Source organism: Schistocerca piceifrons, chromosome 6 (assembly GCF_021461385.2).
Source record: "Schistocerca piceifrons isolate TAMUIC-IGC-003096 chromosome 6, iqSchPice1.1, whole genome shotgun sequence".
NCBI lineage: Eukaryota > Metazoa > Arthropoda > Insecta > Orthoptera > Acrididae > Schistocerca > Schistocerca piceifrons.
Window position 1 is genome coordinate 573997961 of NC_060143.1, and position 17761 is coordinate 574015721.

At 39.0% G+C, this 17761-nt stretch overlaps 2 protein-coding genes across 2 annotated transcripts in view; one reads left to right on the forward strand and one right to left on the reverse strand.

Moving 5' to 3' along the window:
• The window catches only part of LOC124802876 (cGMP-dependent 3',5'-cyclic phosphodiesterase-like), a 267877-nt gene extending 261525 nt beyond the window's left edge, over positions 1-6352 (reverse strand). The window contains exons 1-3 of the mRNA XM_047263921.1: positions 5991-6352; positions 5786-5902; positions 5294-5541 (exon numbers count right to left, since the gene is read on the reverse strand). Of these exons, the coding sequence (XP_047119877.1) occupies positions 5294-5541; positions 5786-5902; positions 5991-6098 (473 nt within the window). The 5' untranslated portion in view covers positions 6099-6352. The remainder of the gene's footprint in view (positions 1-5293; positions 5542-5785; positions 5903-5990) is intronic.
• A 196-nt stretch (positions 6353-6548) lies between these two features.
• The window catches only part of LOC124802878 (serine/threonine-protein phosphatase 2A 65 kDa regulatory subunit A alpha isoform), a 117040-nt gene continuing 105827 nt past the window's right edge, over positions 6549-17761 (forward strand). Inside the window, exons 1-2 of the mRNA XM_047263922.1 lie at positions 6549-6873; positions 7006-7197. Coding sequence (XP_047119878.1) covers positions 6790-6873; positions 7006-7197 — 276 coding nt within the window. The 5' untranslated portion in view covers positions 6549-6789. The remainder of the gene's footprint in view (positions 6874-7005; positions 7198-17761) is intronic.

Below are 17761 nucleotides of genomic sequence, written 5' to 3' on the forward strand. Positions count from 1 at the left end.
CCACTCTCAAATCCCTTGCCACAGGGATGATATTCCTGACCAAGGTGCCAGACAGCTAAACCTGCCCAATCCACCCACTCAGCATTTCCTACTCCAGCCCCTGTCACATGCTTATCATAACCTATCAGAGGCCAGGCCACCTGTGAAAGCACACGTCACATACCAAATCTGCTGTCAATACTGCACAGCTTTTTATGATGGTATGACAACCAACCAGCTGACCACCACGATGAATGGCCACCATCAAACTGTTGCCGTAAAAAAGTTGACCACCCTGTGGCACAACAAGCAACTGGGCACAATGTGGTTAAGTTCAATGACTGCTTCACAACCTGGGCCATCTGGATCCTTTCCTCCACAACCAGCCTATCTGATCTGAGCAGGTAGAAGCTGTACTTGCAACACATCCTCGCTCCCACAATCATCCTGGCCTCAATCTCCATGTCCCCACACCCTCCATCCAACTGTTTCCCCTCTCTCTGTGCTCTCACCCATTCTCAATTCACATCCCCTCATGACCTTCAGCATGTGCCACTCCTCAGATGCTCTGACAAGCGTACATCATCTCATACCCAGCCCGTGTACCTGCCATCTCTTCCTCCAATATTCCTAGCAAGCTCACCAGCCGCCTCCCTTTGGCAAAAATTTTAAGAACTTGCTTGACATATAATGTGTAAAGAGGGTGGATTCTATACACACACTATGTAAAATGGCCAATTATATTGGATCATTAGAGTAAAGGAAATAAGGAAACAGTGTATGGAATGATCCAAAATAAGAGAAGACAAATGGCAGGGAATGTAAAAATGTACAGATGAAATGAAATGTCGTGTGACGAGGGCCTCCCATCGGGTAGACCGTTCGCCTGGTGCAAGTCTTTCGATTTGACGCCACTTCGACGACTTGAGCGTCGATGGGGATGAAATGATGATGATTAGGACAACACAACACCCAGTCCCTGAGCGGAGAAAATCTCCGACCCAGCCGGGAATCGAACCCGGGCCCTTTGGATTGACAGTCTGTCGCGCTGACCACTCAGCTACCGGGGGCGGACAATGTACAGATGGGAATGAAGTAGAGGAGGACCTGTAAGAGCCACAGAAGTTATATTTTGATGATCTTCTGAGTCCAGAGGGTGTAGAAGAGTAAGATAGGGACATAGATAAGAGAAAGCTTGAACTGGAAATGGAAAGAGACCTGATATGTACAAAAGTGAAGGATCCACTAATGAAACTACTAAGGTAGTTGAAAACAAATAATTCATTGGGTCCAGATAGCACCCCAATTCAGTTTTTCTAAGAGTTCTCTACAGTACTGGTCCCTTATTTAGTCGGTGTTTATAATGAATCTCTCGCCCAGTGCAAAGTCCTGAGCAACTGGAAAAAATAATAAATGAAAAGCACCAGTTTGCATTTGTTCTACAATATTACTTTTATTGCTAACCGGTTTTCGGCTTACAAGGCCATCTTATGTCTGAAGATGGCCTTGTAAGCCGAAAACCGGTTAGCAATTAGCTGGTGCTTTTCATTTATTATTATAATGTTGTTCTACCAAGAACCGACGGAAGATACTGTTAATAACAACTGGAAAAAAGCCCAGGTGACTCTGTGTATAAGAAGGGCAAAAGGATGGACTTAAGGATGGACTTGAAAAATTACAGATCAATATCCCTAACATCGGTTTGTTTCAGAATCCTTGAACGTATTCTCAGTCTAAATACAACAAATTTTCTTGAGACCAAAAAGCTTAGGTCCATGAATCAGCATGGTTTCAGAAAGCACCGCTCATGTGAAACTCAGCTTGCCCTTTTCTCGCATGATATTCTGCAAACTATGGATGAAGGATAGCAAGCAGATTCCATATTTCTACATTTCTGGAAAGTGTTTGACACAGTGCCCCACTGCAGGCTGTTAAAGAATGAACAAGCATATCAAATAGGTTCCAGATAAGTGAGTGGCCTTCAGACTTGTTAATTAATAGAACCCAGTATGTTATCCTTGACAATGAATGTTCACCAGAGACAAGAACATCATTAGGAGTGCCCCAGGGAAGTGTGATAGGACCACTGTTATTCTCTATGGACATAAATGATTTGGTGAACAGGGTGACCAGCAATCTGTGATCGTTCGCTGATGGTGCTATGGTGTATGATAGATAAGGTGTCATCGTTGAGTGACTGCAGGAGAATACAAGATGACTTAAGACTAAATTTCTAGATGGTGTGATGAATGGCTGCTAGCTTTAAATGTAGAAAAACGCAAGTTAATGCAGATAAGTAGAAAAAACAAACCAGTTATGTTCGGATACAGCACTAGGAGTGTCCTGCTTGACACAGTCATGTCATTTAAATAACTGAGCATAAAACTGCAAAGTGATATGAAATGGAAGGAGCACATGAGAATTGTATTAGGAAAGGTGAACAGTCTACTTAGATTTATTGGGAGACTTCTAGGGAAGTGTGGTTTGTCTGTAAAGGAGACTGCATATAAGACACTGGTGCGACCTATTCTTCGGTTTATTGGTATAATACTGGGGAAGTGCAATCAGTCTACAAAGGAGATTGCTTACAAATCACTCATATGACCCATCCTAGAATATGGTTTAAGGGTGTTGGACTCATACCAGATAGGACTAACAGATGATGATTTGGACTTATACAGAGAAGTGCAGCACGAATGATCATAGGTTTTTTTTAATCCATAGGAGAGTGTCACAAAGATACTGAAGGAACTGAACTGGAAGACTCTTAAAGACAGATGTAAACTATAACTGAGAAAGTCTATATACACAGTTTCAAGAACTGTCTTTAAATGATTACTCTATGAATACACTACAACCCGTACGTATCGCTCACAGAGAGACCATTAGGATAAGATTAGAATATTTACTGCACACACAAATGAATTAAGTCAATCATTCTTCCCGCAATGCATATGGGAATGGAACAGGAAGGATCCCTAATAACTGGATGAGGCTCTGAGTACTATGGGACTTACCTGATAACTGGTACAATGGTATGTAGCCTCTGCTATGCACCTCACAGTGGTTTGCAGAGTACAGATGTAGATGTACAGTACTGCTTGAGTGTTTGGGGTCTGTACCACATTCGATTGAAGGAAGACCCGAAGCAATTCAGAGGTGGGGTGCTAAATTTGTTACTGGTGGGTTCAGACATCATGAATATAAGATATGAGAAATCAGGGCTCATGCAGAGGAGACGCATAGACAGTCATTTTTCCCTCATTATATTTTTGAGAGGAACAGGGAAGGAATGACTAGTAGTGGTATGGGGTACCCTCTGCTATGGGCTGTAAGGTCGATTGTGGAGTATCTATGTAGATGTAAAACATGAAAGGAGCAAAGGCAACAGGTTTGGAGCAGCAGAGGATGTGTATACACAGTTAATGTAGACAATTTTTAGAGCTGTGTGGAAGAAAATGACATTTCCAGAAGACAGATAGAAGAGAGTAATTTTATCTGTCTTCAAGAATGGATGATGAAAGGATATATACAAAAATATAAGGGCTTTTTCCATATATGACACTGTGCAAAAAGTCCACAAGAGAATTCTAGAGAGACAAATCTAGAGAACAGTTGAAAAGTAGCTGAGGGAAGAACAGTGTGGCTTGAGGCCAGGGAAGTTCACAGTAGAACTGCTACAGAAGCATTACTACGAGTTTGTCAGACATCTGCGTTCTGTATTCACATTAGACATAGAACACTGTATTTGGAAAGGAGTAGAGAATCAAACTGTATCAAGTACATAAGAACTGTACATGGCAAATGTAGGTGCAAAAAGTGGGAAGAGAGCCAATAGGACGGCTAATGCACAGAAATGATATGAAACAAGGCTGTGCACTTTCTCCCTCGCTTTTCAAAATTGTGGAGGATGATATAACAATAGAAGTGACAAGGAAATTGGCGACAGGATAACAGCGATGTTGTTTGTTGATGATTTGATGTTATGGGGACACAATGAGGAGGCAGCACAAGAGCAGTTAGATGTTTGGGGATAAGTCATGCAAGAATATGATGTTAAATATAATGCAAAGAAGAATGATCTTTTGGTCAGAACTACTTTGTAGTAAACATGACACTTGCTGGCGAGCAGCTGAAAATGGGAAAGTTTCAAAAGTCTGGGGTGTATAATACAGGAAAATGGAAGAAATGACCAAGAGATAAGTGAATGGGCAAGGTAAACTCATAGCTGAGTGAGAAGTGTTAGAGGAAAGATGTGAAACAATGAAGCCCTCAGAAAAGTAAAATAATATCCAAAAGAGAAGAGAAAACTGAGCCAGATTTGTGACAGAAAGGTGGTGGGGAGACAAGAGAATACAAAAAGGATTGTGTTTCAAGCAGCTCCAGCCAATGGCTGAAAACTGTACTGTGAAGACGATGACGCTCTAAAATTCAATTTTTTATGAAAATTGATAACTCCTCCTTGTGTCAGTGTGTATATAAATAACTTGAAGAAATTAGGTTATCGCCTATTGCAATAATTATACTTCTAAAAGTTTTTTCAAGTTATTTCAATAGAAAATATTTACCCATAGTATCATCATGGAAACCTGTAGCCCTACACACCATATCACTCCTCAACTGACTTTTCCCATATTTATTGTACCTGTCTAATTTATTTCTATTACCATAACCTAATAGCTTCTTCAAATTATTGGACAAGACTGTCCACAAACATTTTTTGTAGATTTTTGAACCTGACATGACTAGAAATCGCATGGTAACATACACTAAATACAACATTTTCTTTCACTAGTATGCAACTATTGAGATAGATACATTCATCCATTTTTCTAACAGGTTTGTTGTATAACTTACATATGATTATAGAAAGTTGCATTGAAGTAACCATCAAAATTGTGTCAACCTAGGTTACTTGAACCAAATTTAATGAACAATTTGTATCTCTACTTATTACTTGAAAATAAATACTATTTCAAGGTGTAGTTCTTATTTCCTGCATTGCTGTAATACAGCTTTTATCATAATAGGCTAATTAATATGACTGTGCTGCAGTCTTAGAGAAATTAAAAGTTAGTAGGTAAAATTCTGAATATAAATACAGCCAAGTGAAGGATAAGTGACATACAAAACACAACAGCATAGGCAGATACACAAAGAACAGGAAATGTGTAACCTGACAGATAATAAAATGAAGTATTTTTTCCTACTGCTATTACTGACTAAATTCACTATCTACAATATGTATGAGCAATGTAGTGTAATTCACTGTCATGGTTTACTAATGAATGTCAATCTGTTGCTGGTAACTCACCGGAAACATTCACTGACTAGTACAGTACATTTTACTTGTGCTTCTTCTGTTCCACCATAATTAACAATGCATGCCAGAAGTCTGACAGTTTCTGCTTTTGCATGGAAAATTGGTACAATCAGAAACGATGTTGGGTCTGGTGTTACTAGATTCTTTAGCATGTTGTGAAGTTCTGGATCAAGCTCTGAGGAAGAGGCTGTAATCGAACACCTCCTTTTTACTGCTACATGAAGAATGTTATTCCGTACCTGCAAGTGTATTTAACAAAATAATAAAATCCGAATCCAGAAAACAACCGTAAAACTAGTGGTGCGACAAGTCTGCAAAAGTTTAACTAATGTAACAAATTTAACAATTCGATAGTAATCAATTTTTAATGTGTGAAAAACTGAAAAACACTCAAGTTGTTGACGCCAAGATCGTATATCACTGAGTTACATCTAGCGTTCAATTAGCGCTTTTCTACATCATCGAGAATTACAAAAGACTCACTGGAAATCGCAGTTCATGATCCAGCTGGTTATCACCCAGGACCTGAACTAAAGCCTCTTCATTCTCAGGCAGGAGAGGCACCAGAAACACTAATTCAGCTCCCGTACGGTCTTGTAGCTGAAGATACAGTAACAATCATTGTTAGCATTGCTAGTTGTTAGTCATTCGTTATTCGACGAAGTTTATGGACTCTGTCATGACTTACATATCTGTTAACTTTCTTCTGTATTTCGAAGCCATTGAGATCAAATAAGGATGCACAAAATTCTAGGAGGAGATTTGGGTCGCTGGGAAATGAATTTTCTGTTGCCATTGTTATGACTGTACCACTGCAGCCGGTGCTCACACTTTGCTTTAGGATTAGTTCCACTCAGTCTTAATATTATGTCGTTCTTATCTGCTCCGATAGTGACCAACGCAAAATGATATTTTGTCTGTATATGACGCGACAGAATGAACGACGTTTTATCAGCAATTCATAATCTTCAGCTGGTCCCATCCCATTGATTCCTTTCTTTCTTTAATTCTTTTTATCTTTTTGACAGCACTTCCAGAACCAAATCTATCGCAGCCTCTTCTTTGCCGGCAGAGATGCAGCACGGGTACAGTAGGTTATTGATTTCTATCTTTATGTCGTGCAAACGTTGTGGTTATAACTTTATTTCTCGTTCGTCAGTTAAATAATTGCTGAACTGTGTGACTTCGGTTATTCAGATGAAACATTTCCTGTTAAATCGTTTCAAGTATCGAACAGTGAACCCACTTATTGTCTGAGTTGGTGCTGTGATATCTTTGGTCGGTGCGGATTCGATCCCTTTGGGCGTTAAAATAATGTGTTATTGAGAGTGTTGTAAATTGCTTTACACGTGAAGTTTTGTATGATATACAGCTTATTGACTGATTATTTTACAATACAATGCACAACCATTAAACATAAGTCGCAGTCGTAGCACATTTATTTATACGTGCAGTTTAGTGAAGTGCTATTAAACATAGTTTACAAAATGGCTTCAAGTGATTCAGCGGGCGATGATTCGCTTTACCCAATAGCAGTTCTGATTGACGAATTGAAGAACGAAGATGTTCAGGTGAGAAAATGTTATGAATGAGGAATTTGTATACTGACTGTTAACCCTTTAGTCTTGTGGGTATTGAAGTCAACGTAACCTCATCTGCAATTGCATGTGACAAACCGTTGATTAAAAATGATTATATTTCAGCTGCGATTAAATTCCATCAAGAAGCTGTCAACCATTGCACTTGCGTTAGGTGTTGAAAGAACACGAAGTGAACTGATACCTTTCCTGACGGAAACAATTTATGATGAAGATGAAGTACTCCTGGCATTGGCAGAACAGCTTGGAAATTTCACCCCCCTTGTCGGCGGCCCAGAACATGTACACTGCTTGCTGGTGAGTTTTAATATCACACAATCCTGTATAAGTAATGTTGATTTAATAGTTTTGTTGACATAGTCCAAAATGTGTAGTGTAAAGTATTTATAGCATTTCCAACATAGAGCTACAGGTACGGTAATTGTTCTAGAGCCCCTAGTCAGTAGCACATTATTTGTACTCTAAACATCCCAAAATAATATTACGTTCCTTGGTGAGCCAGCTGTAATTTGAACCTTTCTTTTTACTTGGAAGTATTTCACGGATCAGTGTAATATTCCATGGCTACTGACACTCTTCACTGCTGTGTCAGCTATTTGCCACTGATTCAGTTATTTCATAAGATACCTGCTACAGAATCAGTTTGCTATGTGAAAAATTATTAATGTGCTAGGAAATTATGGACCAGGATCTTAGAATTTATTTTCCTTTTTTTGAGCAAAGATTGGGGAATCCTTATATGATCATTATTAATTAGAATGTGAAAGGCACAAAATGTGTTGGCCTAAAGTACCAGTGAAGCAATTTATTTTTTATTTATTTAGTTTTCTAGTAAGGTTGAATATAATTTTTAATAGTGACTACTTTTGAACATTTGCATTAACTTTCAAACTATTGCCCGCATCAGGATGTTTAATTCTAATAAAAAATATGATAAACAAAATGTTAAAACACACAAATACATTTCCAGCATTCTTTGTGCACAGATCACATAGGTGCAATACATTGCTTATGACATTCTTCTTGCACCTCTAGTATGTGATTGTAGTACAACTGCAGATAAACATTTGAAGGGATTGTCTATATGCCAAGTGAACATAACAAATGTGGTAAGGACACTTTGACAGGTGCCCTGAGGTGTTAACTATGTGTTGTGTGCACAGTTTCCATTTACATCCAATTGTACCTCACTTTATTATATAACCAAATAGACTATATATAATAGTGCCTGCTGCTGTAGTCAAGATATTTTTAGGGTTAAAATTATTGTTTTATTGTTTTAACCAAACCTGTATTGCAACAGTGTTCATAACATGTAGACCGCATGTAGAGTTGTCAAAATAATACGCAAATGTGGCAGCACGTGTGATCATTGATAATACAATGTAATGTCATGGGTACAGGTTTAATTTTTAATTGCGGTTGTAATTTCACAACCACATTTGATTAAAATTACATAAGCTTTTAAACGGAAAAGTATGTTTGGGAATGCATAGGCTATATGAAATTGAGAGTTACTGTTTGCTGTAAACAGGCGTAGTAAATATTCTCTCTTCTTGAGAAAGCAGTTGATAGTTCTAGAAGCCATGATGTATATACTTTTGTATGTTTGTAAGCAGTATTGACACTGCATTTATGTCTCGTAATTTATGAAGTATGAGATACAATAGTTTTTACAGAGGGTTATCATACAGTCTTATTGTCAACATAAGAAATCGTTTAGGCAATATAATGTTCCTTTTCAGGGTTCCCTACCTCAGTCGATAAAAATAGAATGCTTCTAGGATAACTTTCTGTCTGTTAAGACCCCGCTTTTTCTCAGGAGCAGCTAGTGGTATCAAGTTAAAATTTGCAAAATACATACTAAACTCCAGGGTCCTTTGGCGATGTAGAAAACTTAACCTCCTAAGTCTATGCAGACTAAAGATAGTGCTATTTATGTCACATATTTTGATACCCGCAAATGCACTTATTGAAACCTATTGATGAACTATGCATATGCATAATTAAATTTGTGTGGTACCCTCAGAGCGCAAATCCTATTCGCCCTTGTGTGGTTTTTCCACTAAAATTGTGCTTCAGAATTTTTGTGCGTACATGCATATCCTATTTTGTTCCGTCGTTCTGATGTGTTAGTGAGATGAGTCTCTTATACCAACTTTTGACCTCCTCCTGCTTTTTCTTCTGTGCTATCTCATTTATTGTTTCACCTGTTCAGTAATTTTTAGTGTGTATCTAAATTGCAGCTTCGATTGTGCTCAGATTGTCCAGCTGCATTTTATACTTATTTTGGTGAATTTTGATGAATTTCATCAGGTGGTCATGTAATGGATGTTTACATTTAGTTCCCTCAGTTTGTTTGCATGATCAGTCACTTACTGTTTTGTTTTGAAATCTACCCTATAGTGCGTTTAAATTTAGTGGCAACTTTTGACGTTCGGCTAACCAGAGACGGATGTGACGCCGTTGCCCAGGTAACACCAATGACAAGCCTGCTTTCCCTGTCATGCCACCAGCGGCCCAGCTGGTAAAGCACCCCTGTTGCCAAACCATGCGTAAACAATACCATGTGGCGTCGTGCAGTAGATGTGTCAGCAGTCGTTAGCTCTTGTTGTACTGTCATATTTTATGGCATTGAAATGTTCTGTAGTCATCATGTATTGTGAAGAAGTGTTTTGTGTTTGCGTTGCATTAATAGCAACAGTGCAATACATCTGAATAAGAGATTTGCGATAAAAGTATTGTCCAGGGTCGCCGTTCACCAGCTGGGAAGAGAACGTTGTGCTGCAAAACGTTCCTCAGAATTTGACAGTTGTAATGGACAGAACACCATACTACACAGTTGTGATGCATAAATCTCCAACAATACAGTGGAGGAAATATGTTTTGCACTGTGTACAAAGAAATGTTGCCTGAGATAAAGTTGAACCTAATGTGTATAAAGTGAAGTTAATGGAACTTCTAGTGCCGTATAAGCCAAAGTTTCACGCCACCAGGTTGGCAAATTGGCTAAACATGAAGTGCGTAGTTTAATCAGGCATCCTCCGTATCATGCTTATTTAAACCCGACAGAGTGTATAGGCTGAGGGGAAAAGTAATGTGGCAAAAAGCAACAAGAAGTTTAGGGTCAATGGAGGCGTCCGATCCCACCTCTTGGTTTTGACCCGGGACGTAAGGGTGTTGTGTGACGTCTTGATGACATGGAGTTTAGTTTGTGAGTGTGTTGTTTTTGTAGATGTCGTCTTGTTGTGGTGGTGGTGGTGGTGGTGGTGGTGGTGGTGGTGGGCGGCGTGTGTGTGTGTGTGTGTGTGTGTGTGTGTGTGTTGGGTTGATTTGGGTGTCGGTGCTTGAAGTGTGCATTTATCGGTTGTTACTGTTACAGAAGAGCAGTGAGTTAAGAATTAAGTTTCTATTGTATCTGTCATTGTGGTGGTGTTTGATGTTATCGGTTGCTGCTTGTTGCGTGGTAAGTCATTTAATTCAATTTGTGGCTTCTTTCGTTAGGTATGGATATGACTTCTACGTTTAATAGTGCGCGTCTGCTTGCTGAAATGGGGGACGACATGTTGTCCGTTATTAAGTTTCCCGAAACTTTTTGGGCTTGTGGCGGAGATGGTGAAATGCAGCGTATGCAAGCAGAATATGCGAGGGTGGTTGTTGTTGTTGTTCCCCGTGTGTGATTTTTTTTTTTTTCTTTTTTTTTTAAAAAAAAAGTGGTGGCTGGCCTAGTGTGCAGCACCAGAACATTTTTTGTTGCAAGTGGTCTTTTTTTTCCGGTGGGGATTTTGCGTGTTGTTGGCTCAGTGTTATTTACTGCATATGTTGGTGGTTGATGTTTTGGTATCGGCACTTGTGGTTGATTTGTGTGTCTTAGTGAAGAGTTTGACAGAGCACTGAAAGACCTGAGTCGAAACAAGGCCCCCGGAGTAGACAACATTCCATTGGAACTACTGACGGCCTTGGGAGAGCCAGTCCTGACAAAACTCTACCATCTGGTGAGCAAGATGTATGAGACAGGCGAAATACCCTCAGACTTCAAGAAGAATATAATAATTCCAATCCCAAAGAAAGCAGGTGTTGACAGATGTGAAAATTGCCGAACTATCAGTTTAATAAGTCACAGCTGCAAAATACTAACGTGAATTCTTTACAGACGAATGGAAAAACTAGTAGAAGCCAACCTCGGGGAAGATCAGTTTAGATTCCGTAGAAACACTGGAACACGTGAGGCAATACTGACCTTACGACTTATCTTAGAAGAAAGATTAAGGTAAGGCAAACCTACGTTTCTAGCATTTGTAGACTTAGAGAAAGCTTTTGACAGTGTTGACTGGAATACTCTCTTTCAAATTCTAAAGGTGGCAGGGGTAAAATACAGGGAGCGAAAGGCTATTTACAATTCGTACAGAAACCAGATGGCAGTTATAAGAGTCGAGGGGCATGAAAGGGAAGCAGTGGTTGGGAAGGGAGTGAGACAGGGTTGTAGCCTCTCCCCGATGCTATTCAATCTGTATATTGAGCAAGCAGTAAAGGAAACGAAAGAAATGTTCAGAGTAGGTATTAAAATCCATGGAGAAGAAACAAAAACTTTGAGGTTCGCTGATGACATTGTAATTCCGTCAGAGACGCAAAGGACTTGGAAGAACAGTTGAATGGAATGGACAGTGCCTTGAAAGGAGGGTATAAGATGAACATCAACAAAAGCAAAACAAGAATAATGGAGTGTAGTCTAATTAAGTCTGGTGATGCTGAGGGAATTAGATTAGGAAATGAGGCACTTAAAGTAGTAAAGGAGTTTTGCTATTTGGGGAGCAAAATAACTGCTGATGGTCGAAGTAGAGAGGATATAAAATGTAGGCTGGCAATGGCAAGGAAAGCATTTCTGAAGATGAGAAATTTGTTAACATCGAGTATTGATTTAAGTGTCAGGAAGTCAATTCTGAAAGTATTCGTATGGACTGTAGCAATGTATGGAAGTGAAACATGGACGATAAATAGTTTGGACGAGAAGAGAATAGAAGCTTTCGAAATGTGGTGCTACAGAAGAATGCTGAAGATTAGATGGGTAGATCACATAGCTAATGAGGAAGTATTGAATAGGATTGGGGAGAACAGAAGTTTGTGGCACAACTTGACCAGAAGAAGGGATCGGTTGGTAGGACATGTTCTGAGGCATCAAGGGATCACCAATTTAGTATTGGAGGGCAGTGTGGAGGGTAAAAATCGTAGAGGGAGACCAAGAGATGAGTACACTAAGCAGATTCAGAAGGATGTAGGTTGCAGTAGGTACTGGGAGATGAAAAAGCTTGCAGAGGATAGAGTAGCATGGAGAGCTGCATCAAACCAGTCTCAGGACTGAAGACCACAACAACAACAGGGGAAGTACTAGATTTCAATTTTTTTTGGTATCATCAGTTGTATTTGAGCTATATATGTTGTGGGAATTGAACGATTCCAATTTGTCGTCATAGCTGTGTTTTGGTATTATGTGCTGCTGTTGACCTACATAGGTCAAGGGAAGTGTCAGATTCCAATTTTTATTGTTTTAGGTGTTGGTTCTGTGGTATCAACAGTTGCAGTGTGATTATAATTTTTGGAATAGTTTGTTTTTATTTTGTGGTATCGACAGTTGGGGTTGAGCTACGTAGGTGAAGGGAAATGACCGATTCGTGTCGATATTGTGCGTGTAGTGGTATTTGGGAATTTTGTGGTGCTTTTATGTCATCGTTTTGTGTTTTTTGGGATCGTGGTGTGTATCTGCATGTGTTTATATTTAGTTTGTCCCCATCCAAAATCCCCCAATTTCCCACACTGGTCCCGTTAGTTTGATTATAGTTTTTGAGGGAGATGTGTGTGTTGGTTTTATATGTATTTTTGTGTTTGTGTAATGACGTCATAGGTGTCATATTGGTGACGTTGAGAATGGTCGTTTCCGCCATATTGGTGAGTTCATGGGTCAAATCAGATGGGTGGAATCGGGCGCTTCTGTAATCCTGAAGTTTACGCTCACTGAGACTGAAATACTGACAAAAGAAGCCACTGCAAATGTTACACAATGGGGCTGGTCTTGAGTTCTCAGCCATAGCAAAAGGCAGTTGAGGAGACGTTGATTCATGAAGGACTGTCACGAGCTTTGAAGAATACATAACTTCTCTTGTCCTGTTGTCAGAACACAGCAGAGTTTTGAAATATTCGTCTGAGTAACATTCTAATTCTAATGCATTTGAAATTGCCACAGAATACTGAAATAGTGTTATTACACTAACAACTGAGGGCTAGTGAGGTCAATAGCTTTTGGAAAGGCCCATTCTTGACATAAGAATAAACTTGTAACTTCTTCACTTATATTGTCACAAATCCTGCAGCAATTCTCATTTCACTAGCCTTCGATGGCCCTAAGTAGTTACATTATTTCAGTGAAAAAGTCTGTAGTCATTTGAATATCACGATAGATACGGAAGTTTCGCATATTAATCGTATGGCAAAAGACACTCATGTTTGCGCACTGTCGTTTGTCAAAGTCTTGTTTGGATATCTCAAACTATTTATAAGGTATGAGGAATGTGTGAGTATTTCCCTCCCCTCCCCCGCCCCATTGAACCATGTGTTTGTCATTAAATTTTTTCGAAATTGGGAACAGGCGGCGGTATCCATACAAGTTTAAAGAATAATTCAATATATCATCCACATGTAATACGCAGCAGCATGTAACTTACGCACCAAACAGAAATTCATGGCAATACCTATTTTTTACTGCAAACTAAGAATTTCTTGCTGTTGTTTTGCTACTATCGAACTATCACAATAACTATGACCATTAAAGAATCGATAGCTGCTTTATCCGGAAGATGACAAATTAAACTAAAAGATGTGCGAGAATTAGAGTTTATTACAGGATAGTTCCTTTAAAATCATTTCAGAAAGATTGCAGATCGGCCAGCTTGTTGTTCACACAGTCAAGCTACCCCGTCAGGTTCCATGCCGAATAGGACTGGCATTGTACTGTGGTCGTCTGCTGACACACCCAGTACATGCTGGCAGCTACGCTTCCCTCTACTCGCTCTGTACTGAATTGTCAAAAGTTGTAACTTATTTTAAACGCACTGTCCTGTATCTTACAAACTGCTTGTGCGTTATGCCCCCTTCTTTGTGGTTTGTGTTATGGAAAGGGTTGGATACTTTGTTCCATTTGCCTACACAATGTAACATTTTGGAAATGTCCTGCTTTTTAGACATATTACGTATTTTTCAGCCTCCACAGCAGTTTGTCTTCATTAACAATGGAATGCTTCATTGGTACATCACTTTTTATTTTGAATAAGATGAAGTCAGAATCTTGCTTTGTCTAAGCTTGCTGGTGTGTTTCTGGAATTTTCACCTGTAGTTCCACCACAAACATTTAACACCAAAGACTGCTTTACCTATTGCTTTTATCTCATTTGTTACTGGAAAGTTTATGGAAAAATGAACTACAGCTTGTCTATAGCACATCTTTATTTCATATTTTGTAATTGTTCCGACATAAGACATTTTGAGGGGTTGGGTGTTTTGTCAGGTATCAGTGTCATCCATGCACAATTCAACGTTACTCTAATGTCTTCATTACGTGCTGCATGAGACTGGTAGTGGAGTGGAATGGGTGCAATGTTATGACCTATTGGGTACACAGTGCACACACCACGTTAGACTGAGATAATTTGACATCAGAAATAGAGCATCTGCTCTCCATATTCTGCAAAAACAGATAAACTGTCATATTCTGAATTCCTTTCAGCCAGCCACTCTGCCACGTGTTACAGAAGAAGAGCAAAATATAGCAAAGGCTGTGGCTGACCTACCAAGATAACAGGATTCTTCAGAAGCAGGATATCGAGTGTGTGTTCTGTCCACCTACAAAAATATGAGGACTACAGGGAAATTTGAAAGGTGGTCTAGGTTTCCAAAACTGAGGAACTGATAGTGTACGGTGCCTAGCATATCATACATTGCCAAACAACTAAGGCTGTGAGCAACACACACACCTGGCTTAGAGGGCAACTAAATCAGCTATTGCCAAACACTGTGTAGATCTTAATCACACCATGATATTTGGGGGAGGGGGGGGAGAGATTCTGCCTCTGACCTTCACTTTCCCCCACCCAGAGAGAGAGAGAGAGAGAGAGAGAGAGAGAGAGAGAGAGACTGTTATGAGAGTATCATTAGAGATACAGGTTGCGGAAAACTTCATGAATCCTAACACAGGGCACCAACTCGGCAAAGTCTGGGTCAGTGCACTAGAGTTGCTAAAATGCAATGATTGCAAAAGCAGAACTCAAAAAATTTGCCTTTATATTACCATAGTGCAATTAAAATTACTTGACAGTTGATGTCCATCACTTGCGGCAAGTGTTGCTACATTCGGTTGCTACTCTGCTACATACGACAGACACATGGCGCATCACTTCGCAAGTGCTGTTAACAGGTCTGCGCATGTTCAGTATTTATTGGCAATACTAGTCTGTCATATCTTTAAAATATTAAACAAATCCACACACCATCATTAATGCAATTTTACAAGGTTATATTTGCTTGACATTATTCCACTCTGGGGGCAAACTAGTTTGATATGAAAACACCTGAAGTAACAAACTTCAAACTAACACAATTGCTTCAGTAGAGTGTTTATTCTGATTGTCGGTTTCCACAAACTATGTTGCCACACTCTGAACAAGTGCTTTACTAAAGTACAGATGTTTTGGCATTTGAAGTTAGTTCCTTCTGTTTTTATCATTTTACAAACTTAAAAAGTCAAAACACTGAAAAGAAAGTGTGTGTGCTGCAATTATTTTAGCTGTAGTTAGTAAACAACAAAAAACAAAAAGTGGCCAATACATTCAAGAAGGGTTTAGAAAGAAACTACTTGTATGTTGATTGACTGGCTAAAATCGTTACCACAGAAACAAAAGATGTCAAACAATTTTTGTATCAATCCTGCATTTTATGACAAATTATTGATGTTGGTAATATAAAACAAAAAACTGGAATTCGTCAATAGGAGAGGCAATCACAGTCATCGAGAGATTAGGTAGAACTGAGATTTCTGGCAACAGGCAGATCGTTCGAATGTTCAAAATTTAGTACTTTAATGTTATTAAACACAGTTAGAGAAAATGTTATTGAAGCCTGTGAAGTAAGTATATCTGCCCTGCAGTGATATATTCAGGTAATTAATGTAAATAATATGGTGAGGCTGACATGTGTATCATAGCCATTGCATGTACATGATGAGGCCTACAATGTTTCAAAATTAAAGAAAAAAATAATGCCATGGGGAGTCCTCTATTGACCCTGTAAAGTGATAAATAAGATTGCTACTGCATAGTGCTATTAAAACTGTTTTCTGTTAAGGCTGCTACAAAAATTGAATCTGAAGATATAATCAAAGGTGAACTGAAAACATGAAGAGGTCACAGTAGCGCTGTGCTGTGTGGCTGGTCCTTGAGGCCGTGCCAATACTTGAATGACAAATAGTGTCAAACCGTCAATGCTCGACCCCACATGCTCAGTACATATAGAGAATATTTTTGGGTCCATCAGTACTAATTGTCAATATTTCTAGTATACATCAATACGTGCCCTCAAGTGGTCAGCATAATGGTGGATTGACAGTATTATTGAAAGTGTGAGGTGTCCCTTTTCTTACATGTAATACGAAGCAATGTTGGCATTGGCCATTGTGAGGTGCTCTGTTGACAACTGATTTTGGCTGACTGAATTCCTATTTCACCCACAACCTTGTGGTATGCAGTGTACCCGAGAAAATGGCGGTCAACAACTTGCTACAGAACTATTCGTAAAGATCATTTTTTCATGGCAGTTAAAGCTAATGTCTACAAGCAAACTCAAAGAGAGAAATCAGTGTTAAAAGCAAATTATTATTTTTCAGTTTCATTGGTTACAAGAAACTACCCGCACACTGGCTTCAAGAACTGACACGTTACACTTCATAGGCAACACAGGCATGGCACAGAAATAAAGTAAGGAAACTTTCTTGTGCACATACCTTCAGCAATTGCGAGCTGCAGGCAGCTGTATTGCCCAAAACAAGGTGGATACCACTCACTACAGAGTCACCAGTGGATGAGTAGCTAGAAGCAGTAATAAAGTTCCATAACACTACCTTCGAGAAGACCTTCATTATTACACACTTCGTCAGTTACTCCCTTCTTATGCATCACAACAGCCTTCTAGTCTATTTCGGTGACATTTTCCATGGCCTGAATAGTCAGTTTCTCAACTTCACTCCAAGTAACATTTTTATATTCGTGAGCGACATATTCTCTTACTTGCACCCACATGAATTCAATTGTGTTAAAGGGGCAGTTATAGGATGGTAGTATTATGAATCTGTGTTGTCATAACCAATAGATGTCTTCCTTTCGAGATTGGATTGGAGTCTTTACTTTTGAAAACTGAATGGTATGGGACATTGTCGAGAACAATCATTGACAGATTTTCTAAGCTTGGTAACAACATATTTTTTGAACCAATTTAAAAATGTTTCATGATTAATATCTTCATGATACTCTTGACATTTTGTTGGATCTGAAAAGCAGTTGACAGTGAGGAATAAAGTCATGGTAGGTACCAATGTAGAAAGAGCAAGTCACGACCTTTGTCAGTCCAACCTTTTGGAACAGTGTGTTCTGCATTCACCTATGTTTCATCAATCTAAATAATGCCCTTGAAATTAATACCTTATATTTCATGCAAAAATCTGAATCGCCATGCATCTATGTCTTCTCTTCCCATTAACATTTTACAGTGTGTGTGATATATATATATATATATATATATATATATATATATATATATATATATA